The 18,659-nt window shown below is 43.1% G+C and overlaps 1 protein-coding gene across 6 annotated transcripts in view; it reads right to left on the bottom strand.

Annotated features, from left to right (window-relative positions):
- Positions 1-12,850, bottom strand: part of TSPAN12 (tetraspanin 12) — a 65,781-nt gene extending 52,931 nt beyond the window's left edge. The window contains exons 1-2 of one of the 6 annotated variants that reach the window (XM_057550397.1): positions 12,566-12,850; positions 11,457-11,592 (exon numbers count right to left, since the gene is read on the bottom strand). In XM_057550397.1, the coding sequence (XP_057406380.1) occupies positions 11,457-11,522 (66 nt within the window). In that variant the 5' untranslated portion in view covers positions 11,523-11,592; positions 12,566-12,850. Of the gene's footprint in view, positions 1-2,958; positions 3,001-11,456; positions 11,958-12,080; positions 12,100-12,565 lie in introns of those variants that run through there. The other 5 variants (XM_057550398.1, XM_057550399.1, XM_007177258.3 and 2 more) reach the window with 5 other exon arrangements.
- Between the last annotated feature and the right edge of the window lie 5,809 nt (positions 12,851-18,659).

Raw genomic sequence — 18,659 nt, 5'->3', positions numbered from 1 at the left:
TGCATGGGGGTTAAGTGAGAAGTGGAGGCTGTGTTGGTAACTGGGGATTAATTATACTGCGCTTTCTACTTCTGTATGTTTTTAATTGTCCATAATTTAAAAAAAAAAATTTTTTTTTACACAGCAACTATCTAGAACACATTCAAAATGAGTCTTCCTGGGAGGCTTTTCTAAAAGCTGAAGGTTAACCCTAAGTTCTGAAGGTCTTTCCTATTTTGATGGAAATTTTCCTCAAATGTGCCTTATACTTATCTTCTTAAGTGCAGTATAATGAATTTCAGCTTAATTTGATTTTTAAGAATTTCTGGCATCTTAATGAGCATTGATTACCATTATGTTACAGGTTTTCTGTAAATGCTGAAATAATGAACATACAGGATAGGAATGAGTCTTTACTGACTCAAGGAATGGCTGTAAACATGCTTTCTGGATAAGGGCTCCTAGGTCAGCAGAACACGTGGAGCTCTGTGACTTCTTGTACAGTGAAGCATGGCCACCTGCCTGGAAAAGCAGCTAGTGAATTCACATATCCTTCATCCAGTTGCAAATACAGTAGATTCCCCCCCTTATCCGAGGGGGATATTTTCCAAGAACCCCACTGGATGCCTGAAACCTTAGAGAGTACCAAACCCTATACGTACTAATGTTTTTTTCTATAATAATGGGCGGGTAGCATCTACACCTTGGATACAGTGGACAAGGGGATGATTCACATCCTGGGCCTGACAGCGGGAGATTTCATCACGCTTCTCAGAACTGCACACAATATAAAACTTACAAATTGTTGATTTCTGGAATTTTCCATTTTATATTTTTGGAACACTGTTGACCGTGGGTAACTGAAACTACAGAAAGTGAAACCGAGGATAAGGGGAACTACTGTATTTACTCAGCACCAACCATCTGCCTTGTACTGTCTGTGCTAGAGTCACAGACCCAACAGTGCACAAAAGAAGCAAGACCTCAGCCTTTGTGGAGCTTCTTACCGAACACAAGGAATAAATATGCAAACCAGACAATGACAGACTGTAAAAGGTGACATGAAGCACGGAAAAGTGAAGTAACCTGTTCAAGGTCTTGCAGATTCTAAATGGCAGAGCTGGATTCAAATCCAGGCCTTCATCTTTGAAGCTTCAGGGTTAGTCACTAACTGCCTTCCAAGTTTAGAAACGAGCATTATATTCCCCAAACAGCGAGGAGATGCACCTGCATAGCATGCAGGGTTCCTTAAAACAAGGGAGGGGTGGGGTTGCAGGGGGAGGCCCTCTGTAGGGGTCAGGCTCAGTCTGAACGTCTGAACTACTTTCTTTGCTAAACGAGGGCTCAGGGCTCAATGGCTTAAAACAGGTTAAGAACCCTGGGATCACAGTTCAGAGGAGAATTAGGCCACTTATTACTATCCTCATTCCTGTTGGGAATGAAGAACAGATTGTAAACCTCATAAAAGTTACCCAGTGGATCAGCCACAGTGTATTAAACATGCTCCTAGCTTCTGTAAACTTGATGCTTTAACATCTGTTCTACATGCTTATGCTGGACACATCTTGGTCTGGACAAACTGATAATATGCCTGAGTCACCTTGCCTTGGCCACCTTCCACCCGCCCTTGCGAGAAGTCCTTCTTCAGGGCCCACAGTTTTCATTTTCAAATACAAACCAACCAATCCGGAGCCCACACTCCCAACCACCCCTTTATTGAGCTCTCTCATTCCAGGCCACTCTACACCTGCCTGAATCACCGCAAGGCCCAGATGCCAGACAACTAGGGACAGAGGCTGCTGAAATTCTTCAAACTAGCCAAAACCTACTTATCCTGCCTTGCCAGTTCCTCCTTGAAGAAGCCCCAATGAAAGCACTTGCTCAGTCTCCCTCTCTCCCTGCCTCGCGATGGACCCCACCATGAGGAGACCTGTACTCTATCTCTTGGGATCTGTGAGTGTAACAGACTATCTTTTCAATGGCAGTTGTCTCCTGATCTGTTGATCTTACCAAACCTCAATAATCACAGTACCTATTACAACACACAGGACTAGCAGGGGACCATGGGCTGCTTGATTAAATCTGAGGCTAAGTGGTCTCCCTCTACTTGGCTATATGTGGGTCTTCAAATACCTTATATGTTTCAGGGGAACAGGAAAGTCTGCTATTGTGCTATTTTATTTGATTACCTTAATTCTTTTGCAGTTATAAATAATTCTCCCCTCTCTTTATCATTCTTCAAAATAATAACTGATCTTGATTTCTCCATCCTTTAATTTCTCACAGGCTGTTTAGCCAATTTTCAATATCATAGCTCTAAGACAGCTATCAACAAATTATCAGATTCTTCATTTTGCATAATATAGTATCAGTGGTTGTCATTATATACACAGTACTTCCATTCATAATAAAAATGTCATTTTTTAAAACGGCATATTCCAAAACATTTCTAGTACTGTAGAACAGTTAAGAGCATGGGTTCTGAAGTTATTCTTTCTTTCAAAAAACATGTATTGATCAGCTGCTCTTTGTCAGGTACTGCGCAATGTGCTAGAGATACATACTGATCGGCAATAACAGGCACCAGCTCAAGTCTATGATGAAATTTACTAAGTGAAGAGATAACGTGTTAGTCAAGTGTTAGTCAACTCATCAGAGACACAAATGTGTAACTGCAAAGTGTAATAAGTACTGGGAAGGAATAATACAAGTTGCTGTAAGAACTCCTTTTGGGGGACTTCCCTGGTGGTCCAGTGGCTAAGACTCCATGCTCCCAATGCGGGGGGCCCAGGTTCTATCCCTGGTCAGGGAACTAGATCCCTCATGACGCAACTAAAAGATCCCGCATGCCACAACGAAGATCTCACACATGCAATGAAGATCCCGAGTGCTGCAACTAAGACCCAGCTCAGCCAAATAAATAAATAAATTTTTAAAAAATAATAAATATTAAAAAAAAATCCTTTGGGGGTGACTGACCTATTCCATGGGGTCAAGGGGACTTCTCCAGACAGCTAAGATCTGAAAGATAATTATCAAGTTCATTAGGGAAAGGGAGGTTGAAAAGAACATTCCAGTCAGAAAGAACAGCAAAGGTCCCAGGGTGGAAGGCAGCATGATATGTGCAAGGAAGGGAAACCGGCAGGGGGCAAGAATGGAAAGCCAGGCAGGGGCCAGAACACACAGTCTTAGAGATCATTGTAAGGCATATGGTCTTGACCACAATGACCATAAGAAGCCATTGAATCAAAAAGCCTTGGTTTGAATTTGAATTCCAGCTCTGCTCCTTTTCATCTATATGACTTTGGGTGTGTCATTTAATCTTCCCTAAGCTTCAGTTTCCTCCCACATAAAATGTTATAATAGCAAGTCCAACTTCATAGAGGATTCACAGGATGAAAAAAGAGTAGGATTCTTACACATATTCCCTATTACTGTCTTATACATATTACCTATTCCTTTTGACCTCAGGCCTTTCTCTTAATCTTTCTCAGTTTAGGAGACAACTCTTAAATCAGTTCATAAATGTAATCTTCGGATATTTGAAGGTCTAACAAATGGACGGGAAAGGCCGCTCTGGATAGAACTATCTATTGGACTTCCATAGCCATTCTTATTTTTGACATCTCTAAAACTGAACTCATTTTCATTCTTCTCGAAACCTGTGTGTCCCTCCCACTGGTTTTCCTGTCTCGGTAAATGGTATAATCAATGCTTCAGTCACATCCACTGGCACCTTGGCAAGCAGCCTGAACTTCTCCCTCTTCCTCAGTCCTACATCTAATTGCTTTCAAGTCCAACGGATTGTTCCTGCAACACACCTGATAAATTCCTCCCCCTTTCCTGCCACTCTGGCTACTTCAAGCCCTCAGTCTCTTGCCAGGCAATTATAATCACCTTATAATAGAACTCTCCAGCTCACAGATTCCACCTCAAATTCACCCTTCAGTTAGCTTTATAAAACACAGATCAAGCTCTTCTGCTTATAAAGCTCTAACAGCTGCCCCTTGTGGCTCCTCCCCATCTCTCACTTCCACTTCCCCCAACTCTCTCTTAGAGAATAAGTTTAAACTCTACAGCAGGACACACAGGCCCTCTTCAGTCACCCTTTGACCTATCTCTTCAACTTATTTCCTGCCAACTCCTTCCCACACACATTCTGTCCTTGGATGACAAAAGTTCTGCTTGTGCTTCTCTGATATGCACCACGCAGACCTCCCAAACCTATGTCTTTGCCCATGCAGTTCCCTCTGCCTGGAATGCAGTTCTGCCCCAGCCTTTCCATATCATGAGCGAAGCAACCTTATCCTTAAAGACCAGCTCAAACATCAGCTAGAATGTAAAGTTTTCCTCCCAGCTCCCTCCTTACCCAGAGTCAACGCTCTTGTCTAGACTTCACAGAGCAGTTATCTACCGTCTCCTATTTTTACCCACCCATCTCACTCCACTAGAGGACACAGACCACTGCCTCTAGCCCCATCTCACAGTAGAGTACCAGACCCAGTAGTAAGACCTGATACATATTAGATGAATGAGTGAGAAAATAATTAAAGAAAGATGATTTCAACTTGCCAGATAAGCTAACTATTGGAGAACTTTAGCAAAATTAGGAGATGCTTTAAGTGGAACTGAGCTTTCTATCACTGGAAGTTTTCCAGTAGAGAGATGCTTGCTGAATTACATGATGAAAAATTTATATATCAGGTCAGAAGCTGGCTTAAGTGTTCTCAAAAGTCCTTTAAACTACAAATGTTGCAGTCTACTTAGCCCTGCTGTTTTTTTCACTGTAGTCACCGAAGCATTGTAGCTGTGCATAGAACATCAGTAGAAATAAATAATATCAACACAAAGCTTTATCTCACAGTAAACAAGCCATTCTGAAAATACACTGCTTTTTATTATGACCTTATTTCCAGCCACATTAAATGGCTGAGAACAGTTCAATTCTCAAAGAGTGATTTTACTTACTGTTGAGAAAATAATAACAGTAACAACAAATACAGTGCATGCTATAGCAAGAAACTAAGGTAAAATGAGACAAGGTCACTTCAATAACTAATCCTGATGTTATTAAATCTAGAAGGACAAATTATGCAACCAATTCAGGACTCCTTACTCATAATGGTATTTTCTACTAACTTTCCAAATTAAAATAAAATAATTCTTCAACTGTCATTCATGATGATTAAATTATTAGGACATTGTAGTTATCACATGTAACTAGGTTTATAGCTCCTTACATCTTCTCCAATATTGCAAAATATTATCTGTAGTTCAAGGAAATATTTAGAAAATAACACAAAGATTACTTTAGAGAAATATATTTAATATACTACTTGGCAGGACGTCTGCCACCTTCTGTCTTGCAAAAACATTTAGAAAATGCTAGCTCTCAACAAATATTTATAAAAATGAAATTTGCTGTGTTGCAGATATATTCTGGTTTTGCTTGAATTTAATCATATAAAAAATAACAAGAATCAAGTCGTTTCCTATATCAGAATTTATTATGAAATGTATACCTATAGTCTCCAGGAAGTAAGGTTGCAGTCAAAAAATAGACATTTACATCCTTCAACTGTCTGGCATATATAATATATAGTCTTATATAAGGTGACAGTAACACTAATCATTTCTGCTCAAGGCTGACAGAATTGGCTGATGTCTAAAGCCAGCCGCCTAAACTTTTCTTTTTATGTCAAATCTGTTAGCAAAGAGCACAATGTGGAAGAGAGACCAGGAACTTAGTTACATTTCTGTCTCTACAGAGAACTTGGACGAGTAATTCAAACTTTTAGAAACTCTTTTCGCTCATGATGAAAATGCAAAAATTGAACTAGATGCTTTTAAAATTCCCTTTTTTTCTTAAAAACAAAAGGATTCCAATTGTTATTTATTAAAATGTAAAGGTAAGTCAATTTTTGATAATTTGGAGGCTGGCAGCCCAAGGCAAGTACTTCCCAGGAACATGTCTGTCTCAGTTCCCAAGCCTGCTCCCATCCACCTTTTAATCAGTTCATGCCTCAACCAGCTTCCCTTCTGGGGGGCTGGGGGTGGGGGGAGCTGGGAGCAGCAGAAAAAAGCAAACAGATCAGACTATTTGCCTGAAAGCACGGGCACTGCAAATGATGGCTGAAACAAGTTCCGAAGATTCCTCGTGGGTATCATTTAAGCATGAACATCTACTAATTAGGGATGAATAAATCAATAGCAACTTGGCTCTGTGCTGACTAATAGTTTTTATAGATCATGTTGCCCTGCAGACAGGGTGACCATACATCCTGCTCTGACCAGGATGGTTCCACTTTAAGCCTCTGTTGTCCTGTCATCATTATTCATAGAGACAACCCCTTATAACTTCACTCTCAAAATGGTCCTGATTTCCACAATAAATGATCTGGTCACCCTATAGGCAATGCAGGCAGAAGAAGGGTGCAAGGCGTCATTCTACACCGTAGTTTCTGTGCAGCCCAATGGCCCAGCCTGTGACTATTCTGAGTGGGGACGATGCCTGAGGGGGCCTGTGAGTGCAGTTGGCAGCAGGGCTGGGCCCCAAGGAAGCCTCCCCACCCTTCTTCTCCTCGAAATGCTTCCTTAAGAAGCATGCAGTGGCCTGTCTTTGCTCAGCTGAGCCAACTGCATAAAAAAAAAGTGTATTAGCTTCGCCCCTGAGACTAAAGCTTATTTAATGTTTATTTTTAAAAAGCACTAACATTTCTCGGAGGGCTCTCCTTTATTCCTTAGGAAGAGTTAAAGTAAACTGGAATGCCTTTCATAGTACAAAGTTGGGGCGGGGAGAGCATCCATTTAAAAAGTAGTATTTTAACATGACTATATAAATGCTGTGTGAATGCAAATACCCACTTGCCAAGAATCTCTTTAGGGTCTGCATGGGTCAGACACCTAAGGTTCACTACAGAAAACCGGAGAAAAAGAAACAGAACATTGAGTCTTCTGTTTTCTTCATCTGGCTTGCATATATCCCAAAAGTGTGAACCAGATTTCCTGTCTGCTTTTTAGGCTTTCTTTTATAAGCTTCTTTTCATATTTTGTCGAGGGTAGTTCCTCTCTCTTGCTACTCTTTGGTAATGGTAAGTGAAAGACAATGGCTCTTATCTGCTGGTGAGAAAAGAGAGTTTAAAACTACAGGTGGGATATTATACTTTTAGAAAATAATAAACAAACGTGATGAATGTTAAGTGCTCACCAATTTCAGGAATTTCCAAAAAGAACCATATGTATCCATTTTTCCAACAGCAGAAAATTATCATCTAAGAATGGCAAACACTCACATCATAAAGCCACAGAAGTTGTCTTTAAAATGGAGGAAAGCTTTCATTTATGAAATGCTATGGCATTTAAAAAGTAAAAGTGTGATACATTTGAAGTAAAAATAACCTATTTCTTTGCTCTATCGTGGCCAGAATGTGAATCATGGTCTCCAAAGGGCTCTCAGGGCAGTTTACTCACGTACACTGTGTCTCATGTGCCTTTTCCCATTACAGATCCATAAAACTCATGTCAAACCTCGAAGGTCCAGTATCTGTCTGCCAGCCCCAGTAGAGCTGAACCGGGATCATGCTTCTTTACAAGTGAAAGAGCCACCTCAACAGGTAGCAAATCAAGGTGACCAGATCCACAGCAATGAAAGAATGCAGTGCATCTGTGATCTTGAATATTCTGTGGATTGTTTCCTCTTAGACAGGTCTATACCTCCCACTTAAAAAAATTAAATATGCAAGATACACGTTTTTACTGAAAAAAAAAAAATTCACTGTTTGATATTCAACTCCCAGAACAGAAAAACAAAATTGTATAGGTCCTCAGTGTTTTTCCAAATAAGATTTATTTTTCTTTCCCTAAAATCTTTGTTGGGTAGAGAATGGGAGAGGGTACCAGTATAGTAGAAATAGATAAGAAAAAGTCTATTTCAGATGCTAGGAGAAGAGTAAAAGGATACAGCTTTTGACCCTGTAGGTAATGAGCGCAGGTATCTCAATCCCACAAAACTAGAGGCCAGTACAATCGCCCTCTCCATACTCAGTATGAGCTCAGGTTCACGCCACACTGGTTTGTTCTCCTTCTAATTCCAATGAGAACTAAAAGCCAGAACTAAAGCCTTGCTCCTCCAGATGGGGCACTCAGACCAGCAGCAACAGTGTCACAGAAGGGCTTTTGAGAAATGCAGACTCTCAGGCCCAGCCCCAGACATACTGAATCAGAATTTGCATTTTAACAAGATGCCCAAGTGATCTGTATGCACGTGGAGGTTTGAGAAGCACTGCTCTAGGGGACTTGGAATGAGCAGGTGCACAGCTAATCCCTTCCTACTGAAGATGTTTATTTCTCTGCTGCAAATAAATTCATCACCGTTTCCAATAGGACAACTTCTGCCGCACTTAAAGAAAAAAAAAAACTGGACTTTGAATCCCTGTTCTGCTACTTACTAGCAAGTTAATGAGCTTCACTGAGTAACTTCTCTTTACCACCCCCCGCCATTTTCCAGGGCTGTTATGAGAATTAGATGAGAGAGTAGTGTAAGGATGCCCAGGAATGTATGAGGCACAAGTAAGGAAACATAGGATCTGCAAACATTGCTTTAACATTGAAAGAATAACACCAATGTCCCCAAAGTTAGCATATACATTTCATACAATTCCAAAAGACTCCTGACAGATATTTTAATTGTATAAAATAATCTCAAAGAAAAAGAAACCTTAATCAAGACAAGAAAGGCAGGCGCTTTAAAAGAACAGAAGAATAAAAAAAAGATTATATAAAATTCTAGAGAAAAATTCTACCGAAAAAACATATAAAAATTTGTTTATATAAAGTGATGCTCAAGCTGACTGATAGTGGGGGAGGTAAAGAATAAAGTAACAGTGAAATAACACTTTAAACCTTTCAGATTGGTAAAAATTTTAAAGTTTCATAACACCAATGAGATGGCAGCAACATTATATGTATATGATGTACATATAATGAGGTATATTGGTGCTTCTATTTCTAGGGGATAGATTCCCAGGACAGGATTACTGGGTCAAAGGAATGGAGAAGCGGTAGCAATAGTTGCAGTATTAATCACAACAATAACCATTACTACTATTACTACTACAAGGATTCCTTTGACTCATCAATCCATCTCCTGGTAATCTACTTATTACAGTAAACTCTTAGTGAGCATCATTATTGTAGTAGTAGTAACGACTGCGGGTACTACAGCTACTATTGCTACTGCTACGACATAGATAGCGCTTATTAAGTGCCACTGTTCAAGCACTTCACATATATTGACTCTAATCCCCTAACAACTCTAAAAAACTCTAAGAAATAGGAACTACCATTCCTATTTTGCAGACTAGGAAACTGAGACACTAAATGTGCCTGGCAAACATAGTAAGAACTACAGAAATGTCAGCTATTTTGTTGTCATCATTACATATCCTCTGACATAGCAATCCCACTCCTGCAACTCTAACCAAATGAGCAAAACAACCTAACAAAAAATATCATGAATGTCTATATGAATGTACATGAATGGGTATACGGGGACAGGTATGAGTAAATACATCTTTGTATGAAATATAGAAAAATACAGAAGGATGCAGAGTAGGCAGTAAACTCGGATTATTTTGTTGGCGGGGAGATGATATTTGGAGAAGAGGAGGGCTGGAGAAAGCGGGAAGCAATTTTAATAAATCAGAACACACAGAAAGTGAGAATGTTGAAGTACAGGATAACAACAAAGAAATAACATTTCACATTCTTTGGGGACACAAAGAGCCCTGGAGGAGTTTAAGGAACAGGCATGTTTAAGCAAATGTCGTTACTCAGAAGAGTAATATCTTTGTTAAGTGATTTGGGTTCCCCTCCACACACACACACACACACACGTAATACAAATTATTGAGAAAATTTCCTAAACATTATTCTATGTTGCACAAAAAAAGTCCTAGTAATTCCAAGATTCGAACCCAGTAATCGTCCATGTAAAGTCACTGTCTAGGGGCGAGAAAGCTGAGGTCTGCTCCCGGCACTGTCACCATTGGGCCATCTGAGCTTTGGCTTCCAGTCGCTAACCTACACTTAGTTTTCTCATTCCCAAAGTAAGGAAGTTCGACCAGATCATCTTAAATCCCCTTTTAGTTATAAAAATGTGATGATTCTGTAATTAAACACAATAAAGTAGAAAAGTGAAAAACTAATAAACAGAAGTGACAATTATCACACATTTTAAAGAAACAAAGTTCCAAATCTTAATACCTTATAGCTAAGCAGGTAATTTAATGACCTTAATTAAATTAAGTTTGTACATTTAAATTAAATGTACATTTAATTTGTACATTTTTAGAATTAAAAACTGCAATAAGATCAGTTAGGGATTTTATATTTCCAAGTGGTGAATATAACAGCTCAATGCTTTAAGTTTCATGTTGAGAAAAAAAGTTGCCAGTTTAGATATCTTTCAGATTACTTCCTGAACTGAGGCTTAATTTGTCACCTTAAAATGGAGCCATCCATAAGGAGTAGTTCAACCAAAATGTCATTCTCTAGAGACCACATGTCATAACCCTACAAAACAAAAAGCTGGTAAATGCCAGCCAGTCAGCCAAATAAATAAATTACTCATTAAAAATTCTAACAGAACATCTTGAATATAAATTATTAATAGAACACAAATTTGGCAAAAAAAAAAAAATTAACTGCTTAAGCAGGACAGCTTCCTGAAGCAACACTCAACGTTTAAATTTTTACAGTTTCCATAAAAGTTTTGTAAATAACAATGTGATTATTAATAACACTTAATGAAAATTTATGCCTGGGTGCAATGCATAAAAAGTCACTAACTCCTAGGGCATAAAGATTTCCATGAGCTTGTTAAATTTTATGTATTTTATTTCCTTAAATGGTTATGGGATTTTCCAAAAGCATACACAAAATTCCTTAAAGCTTTGCCAACTTAGAAATAGTTACACGGAAACCACCTTTTCAGACTATATGGAATCTCCCAGAAAAATCTACTTAGTCTTTTGATAGGATATCTGGGTATGAATTCCTACAAAAACATAGTAAGACTTCTGCCCCCACCAGATTTTATAGGATGACGTAAGGAAACAAGTTATGGCTTGCACAGTTATCTGAAATTCCTGAAAACAAGCAGTTCCCTAAGTAGTATGTCAAAATTTTCTTATCTACAAGCACAAGCACGTGCATTTATTTATATCCCCAGATTAACTTCAAGTCTAATTTTACTGCCACTAGTATCCAGCGGTGGATTTCTTTTTCCTAACTACAAATGGAACTTGAGCTAGATCAAAGGCATTTTAAGGTCAAAATTTACTTCTCTGAAAAATAGAGGGTGTGATCCCATGTAATTAATTAATGCTTAGCCATGCCCTTTGGCGCGTTATGTGGTGGCTCTAGGAAACCGAGTCCAGCCGTCCCCACCTGTTGGTGCAGTGGACTGCTTGACTTACCCAAAAGAGCAGATTGAGCGCGTAGAGCAGGCAGCGCAAACACTTCACAGAATCTTCTCTGGCCATTGTGAGCCCCGGGAGGGAGAAGCCCCATCCTTTCACCACATCCTACCCCCACGGGCAAAACAGCAGCGATCTGCAGAGGGCGGGGGATAAGAGGGGACTTCTCACCACCGCGCTCCTCACCCCCAGCCCATCCCTCCTCTGCCAGCCCTCAGTTGGGTGCAGGTCTGGTCCGAAGCCTAGTTCATTCGAGACATCGCTTCATCGAAAATCATTTGTTAAAGTTATAATAGTAACCTAAACTCCCCAAAGTTCCAAACAGGCTTCAGATAACACCTGCTGGGAAGAGAAAAGATTGTCTCCCCGGATGAATGAAGGCGCGCAGCAAACTCGGGTTCTCGGGGGACACGCGGCGGTGTCCTCTGAATTCTGATGAGACGCTCTTTAAAACCTCCCTCAGTCCACGCCCCTCCTCGGGGAGAGCTCTGCTCGGAACTGTCCCAAAGATTGGAAACCACACTCCCGCCCCCCCACCCCCACCCCCGGAGATGTCACAGACGCCGCCGGCGACACCGAAGGTGAGAGTGTCCCTCTCACTGGGACAGTTCCTGGACCCCCCACCTCCGCACCCCCTTCGCCATCCCGCAGCTCGTGTGTGAACGCGGGGCACTGGAGGGGGCGCAGCGCTGAGCTGGGATTCCGCCCGGCGACTAGGGTTTCTCCGGGAGAACACGAGAAATGATGTTTGGGCCCCGGAATGATGGATTAGCCGGGGGCGGGGGGCGGGGAGCGGGGAGGGGCGCACGGGAATTAGGGCCGGTGCAGCTGTGCAGACGCCGGGTTAGTCATTCACGTCCCCCTCCCCCGGCCCCGGCCCCGGCCGCGACCCGGCTCTCCCAGCCGCCCGAGGAGCACAAAGCCGAGCGCGGTCAGCCGCCCCGCCACCCGGGCGCGCGCCCCCGGCAGGGCGCGCGGGGAAGCGCCGGCGGCGGGGAGCCCCGAAGCCAGCACTCTTAAGTAGTTTAGCACACAGCGCCGGGGGCAGCCGCCGCCGGAGGGCTGGCGGGACAGCGGGCAGGAAGGACGAGAGACGCGCGGCCACTCACCGTCGGCGCTGGGCTCCGCGCCCCGATCCCGCCGGGGGACAGGCAGGGACGCACTGCGGGGGCTCATCGGGGCAGCGACGCTCCTCCTGGAAAGCCTCAGGGCTGCATTGACTCAAACTGGAGAAGCTTCCTTCTCTTCCTCTCCCCCCGCCGCCGCCGTCGCCGCCTCCTGGGAAAAGGGGGGGGGAAAAAAAAAAAAAAAAAGTCCTGGGCAGCAGTTGCTGGAAAGTCTCTGCTAAGCCACCTCCCAGCGCCGCTGTCCCTCCCAAGTCCTCGCCAAGTCCGGACGAGGCAGCGGCGGCAGCCAGGGCCAGCTGCACGAACTCTCAGCGCATGCTCGGGCCGCCGGCTGCCCGGGTTGGATCCTAGTGGGTGTTTCTGGTCCCCTCACGCGGCGTGAGCCCCCGAAGGGACGCCTCACCTCTGCAAGGGCCAGAGGGAGAAAAAAAACCTTGGGACTTTGGAAAAGTCCGCGCAGCAAGCCCCTTAAAAATGGTGGTGTCGGAGGAGGGGAGGCTGGGTTATAACCATAGGGAACAGGCTTTTATTATATGAAAATATTTGTGTTTGAGAAGGGGGGTGAAGGAGTGGCCCAACCCGATTCCTGCAATGAGAAACTAGTTTTCACAACCTTTCTAGAACCACCTCCTGCGATTTGTCACTAACATGGTGCCCTGTGCTCCTTCTTATTGCTTTGTTGCCCTCCCTGATTTAAAAAACAACAGTTCTTTCCCACTTCCATGGTGCACTAATAGCATTTACTTACACCCCAGGGTAGACATGTGGAGATCTGACGGCCAGAATAGGAAGAACATGTTTAACTCTTTCACAAGGAATGCAAAGTTTCAAAAATTTTCTCCCAATAGGATTGTTTGAGTTTGAACTGGGTAATTTATCTTGAATTGTGTATACGGTAATGGGTTTTGAATTTTTTTAACAAAAAATTCAGGAAGTATTAACAGTAGGAGACTATACTTCTAAAAGTACCTTCCCTTTTGAAAGTAAGAAATTTCAGACATAAAATATGGTCGAATTTTGATGTTTTATGCCTTGTGATAGTCCACATTTCTGATTACTTCTGTGTGCATTGTGTGGCAAATAAAACTTCACTAACAAATATGAATTACTTAAAATATAAACAACATCTTTGAGAAAACCTAATAATAGGAGTCCTCCTTAAATTTCCTTGGGCGGGGGGAATAAAATGGAGTCCTGTGTCCATCACCGCCTGTCTAGAGTCAGTTGCTACGAGATCAGGGTGACGAAGAAACACACACTCTCATTTGGAGAGAAGTAAAATTAAGACCTAAAGAGAACTTGAGTGTCCTGGGTCATGGGAGGAAAAGTCTTGGCAAGCAAGTCACTAAGCTGTGTGCAAGGCAGCAAGCTCCAAAGAGCACGAAAGCCATCAACTCCAAATTCCAAGAAAAATGTCCAGTCATCCATCAAATGATGCTACCTCTGGCAACAGAGTATCTTCTGGAGTCACAGAGAAGAGCAAAGAAACCCACTTTTATCCTCAGTTACTGCTCAAATTAGGGTGTATGCCAGTTACAAGCAGAGGGCTGCTGAAACCACCCACCTGAATGCTGTTGGTTCCACACATTCCTCTGAGTGACAGAAACATCCCCACATTGAGGGCAGTCTATGACTGCCATTAAAACCGACAGAAAGAGTGCAAATCATTCCCAGGTCTCTGAACAGAGATCCTCTTCTATTTCTAGAAAGCAGTGAAGTACCTTTTAATTCATAAACCTTGAAGGGCCCTAGAATAATAAAATTTTAGAGGAAGATACTTTAGAAGTACATCTCCCACCGCCACCCCTGCCCGCTTTTAGTAAATGAGGAATATAGAGCCAAGAGAAGTTTTAAAAGTTGCTCATTTACACCTCTAGTTAAATCAGATTCCAAGCTAAAATCCAGACTCATACTCTCTAACTAGTTCAGTGATTCTCAAAATTGCTGTATATTAGAACCACTTAGGGAGTTTTGGGCAAATCCTAATGCTTAGGCTATAACCCACACCAATTAAATTGGAATCTCTGAAGATGTGGCCTGGGCATCCAGATTTTTCAAAGTTTGCAAGGCAATTCTAATCTGCAGCAAAGTTTGAAAACCACTGCAACTAACACTTTACAGATGCCTTAAAACTAGCAAAGGAGTTTCTTCAGGTTTAGTTGGATCAAATCCCTCACCTGTGAATTGATACCTGGGATTATTCCTATGTTAGAAGTTAAGAAGAAAACAGAGCTGCAGTTACTGTTCTAATATCCCTGAAGAATCGTATATCAAAGTCTGTGATCAACATCTCAGCAGGGGATACGTCACCACAGTTGAGGCATTGCAGAACTGGGTAGTTTTAATAGCTTAAGCCTGACCATACCTCCTTATAACTGGTACCACTCAACTCTAGTTCTTCTGCCTTTTGGAATCCACAGCATGAGCAATCCTTCTCCCATATGACAGCCCTTCAACTCCTTGAGGGCAGCTGCTAGTCTCCCACCTCTCCAAGTCTTCTCTTCTCTAGGATCATAGAAGCACAGTAAGACTTGACATCACAGCTGTCATTCTGTCGGCTCTACATTTTTCTCTGTGAGAATAATGTTTCTGTGCATAAAGGTAGGATAGAAAAATCCCAAAATGGGCATGACAGTTTGAATGTAGAATAACACATTAGGAAGGCGGAATGGTCTGTTCATTGCCCATGAAGTAGGAACCCAGTTCTCTGGCCATGTATACTTCACTCAGTACCTTTGAGTGTGTGGCCCACATGCTGAAGATACTAAGAATAAGATGGGTCCCTGTCCTTCAAGAAAAGGCAAAACTCTTCTTTTCAGTTTAGAAAACAATAGCAGCTACTATTTACGAGCAATCTCATGTGTGTCACTCCTACAGTCAGGAGCAAAACTCAGCTAGCTAAGCAGTAATGTAATACAAGTTCTTCACAAGGCAGCTCATTTGTCTACATCTTACTGCACTCATTCTGCTCAAGTTGTGCAGAGGGAAGGAGCCACATAGGTACTTGGTAGGATGACTGAATTTCTATTGCTTCTTGGTATAATACCCTTACAGTACACCTGCAACGGTTCTTCACAATCAATACAGGAAAGAGACCTAATATGTTTTGAGAAATATTGTGTGTCTGACATAATAGGTGCTTCTCATAAACTGTCTTATTAATTCCTCATAACGACACAGTTGGATACTGAGACTCAGAGAGTTGATTTCTCCAGGGCCATACTGGTAGTAAGAAAAGAAAGTGAGATTCTAAGATCGGTCTGACTCTTTCCACTGTTAATCTGCATTACAATAATATTTCAAATCTCGGTGGGAATTCACTGACAAGCTTCAAGAATAAAAATATTCTAGGCAATTATTATTACTTCTTGAGCATATGAGGCTGAATTTCAAATATGTATACTCAAACTATGACTGGCGAATCTACGTTCACCTTTTACTTCTGAAAGAGTATACTCAGTCAGACCTGAGAAAAGCCTTTCAGCGCTGAATTACGTAGACTTCACTCAACTACAAGCTTAAGGTTGGCAAATATAAAATGCAAGATGCCCATTTAGATTTGCATTTCAGATCAACAACAAATAATTTTTCGGCATAAGGATGTCCCAAATATTACATGGGACAAGTATAACATTGGACAAACACATACTAAAAAATTATTCATTGTTTATCTGAAATTCAAAGTTAACTGTGCATCCTACATTTTTATTTGCTAATTCTGATAATCCTATGCAAACTAGAAAATTCAACTCAAAGTACCACAACAATAATGATATAAGTAGATATATTATTTCACATAACAGTGTGTTCAAAAATAGCAATCCGTCCAGTCAGCAATGACATCAGTTCTTTTTCCAGCTTGCTCTTTTGATATACACAGTGTGTCAACTAACGTCCTTGGGCTACATCTTCTCATACTCACAAGATAACTATGCAAATCCAGGCACTACGTACAGTTATCACTTCTTCTAGAGAAGGAAGAAACTCTTCCCACATATGGCTCTCCCTTATGATCAAGGAACCCTCTCCCAGAAGTTTTGCAGCAGGTTATCTGTTATGATTCATTAGCTAGAACCCTGTCACATACTGATGTATGCATGGATTATTGGCAAGGCTATGGGTCAGCCATGACTGGTTTAAAGCAATCAAGATGACTTCCCTGTGCCTGGAGCGACTCTCCTCTGAAGCACACGGCCAAACAGAGGAGGGTAGATAATAGAAAATAATCAGATTTTTGTTTGAACTGCGGGGTAGAGAAAAAAATGGGTGCTGCCGTCTTCTTTCCCATTCACTGCTGAAACAACCCAGCTCTCAGCCAACAATTTCTGTGGCACTACTCAGCAAAGGCCCTTAGTTCCTGAGAGAACCACTGAAGCAGGAACCTCCTGGCAACAGCGAAGAACCCTAAGAAAACCCAGATCACGTCATTTCCATCCCATGCCATCAGCTTACATTCTGTACCCATATTTGCCTTTGTACACCATATGATTGAATAGAGAACTGTCCAGGAGTGAGCATGATGACTTGAATGAGAAAGCAGGTTTTGGCAGTGGTGCCCCACTCTGCCCAGCCCGTCCCGGGGGTTCTGCAGACCAGTGTGGAGAAGTGCCCTTCTGGGGGGCTCTTCTGCCCCTCGACAGGGTTTTGAAGTTGGAGTCACAGGGGCCAATAACTCATCACGCCAGCGCTTTGGAGGTTGCTGCTCTGCCGGTGACTCTGAGGAGTCCTTCATCTCCCGAACACTCAAAGTTGAGCAGGGAAGGAGTGTCAGGGAGGAAACACGGCTGGACAGAGTGTAGCCCTTGGACTGGGACAATGGATTTGGGTCAGAAGACATGAATTTGCAACCTACTATTTTCTATGAGCCTCTTTGAACTCATGCTTAATGATGCATGACTTATAGGGCTATTGTAAGGATCATTTTTTTAAAAATACAAGATATAAATGGAGAGAGACCTTCAAGATGGTGGAAGAGTAAGACGTGGAGATCACCTTCCTCCCCACAAATACATCAGAAATACATCTACATGTGGAACAACTCCTACAGGACACCTACTGAACGCTGGCAGAACATCTCAGACCTCCCAAAAGGCAAGAAACTCCCCACATACCTGGGTAGGGCGAAAGAAAAAACAAAAAACAGAGACAAAAGAATAGGGATGGAACCTGTACCTCGGGGAGGGAGCTGTGAAGGAGGAGAAGTTTCCACACACTAGGAAGCCCCTTCACTGGTGGAGACGGGGGGTGGCGGAGGGGGGAGCTTCGGAGCCACGGAGGAGAGTGCAGCCACAGGGGTGCGGAGGGCAAAGCGGAGAGATTCCCGCACAGAGGATCGGTGCCGACCAACACTCACCAGCCCGGGAGGCTTGTCTGCTCACCCGCTGGGGCGGGCGGGGGCTGGGAGCTGAGGCTTGGGCTTCGGAGGTCAGATCCCCGGGAGAGGACTGGGGTTGGCTGCGTGAACACAGCCTGAAGGGGGCTAGTGCGCCATGGCTAGCCGGGAGGGAGTCCGGGAGAAAGTCTGGAGCTGCCAGAGAGGCAACAGACCATTGTTTCCTGGTGCACGAGGAGAGGGGATTCAGAGCACAGCCTAAACGAGCTCCAGAGCCGGGCGTGAGCCGTGGCTATCAGCACGGACCCCAGAGACGGGCATGAGGGCATGAAACGCTAAGGCTGCTGCTGCCGCCACCAAGAAGCCTGTGTGCAAGCCCAGGTCACTCTCCACACCGCCCCTCCCGGGAGTCTGTGCAGCCCGCCACTGCCAGGGTCCCGTGATCTAGGGACAACTTCCCCGGGAGAACACACGGCAGCCTCAGGCTGGTGCAATGTCATGCCGGCCTCTGCCGCCACAGGCTCGCCCCACATCCGTACCCTTCCCTCCACCCGGCCTGAGTGAGCCAGAGCCCCCGGAGCAGCTGCTCCTTTAACCCCGTCCTGTCTGAGAGAAGAACAGACGCCCTCAGGCAACCTACATACAGAGGAGGGTCCAAATCCAAAGCTGAACCCCAGGAGCTGTGCGAACAAAGAAGAGAAAGGGAAATCTCTCCCAGCAGCCTCAGGAGAAGCAGATTAAATT

The sequence above is a fragment of the Balaenoptera acutorostrata genome, chromosome 7 (genome assembly GCF_949987535.1).
Source record: "Balaenoptera acutorostrata chromosome 7, mBalAcu1.1, whole genome shotgun sequence".
Taxonomy (NCBI): domain Eukaryota; kingdom Metazoa; phylum Chordata; class Mammalia; order Artiodactyla; family Balaenopteridae; genus Balaenoptera; species Balaenoptera acutorostrata.
The sequence above is the reverse complement of the archived record's forward strand: the minus strand, read 5'-3'. Positions and strand labels throughout refer to the sequence as shown.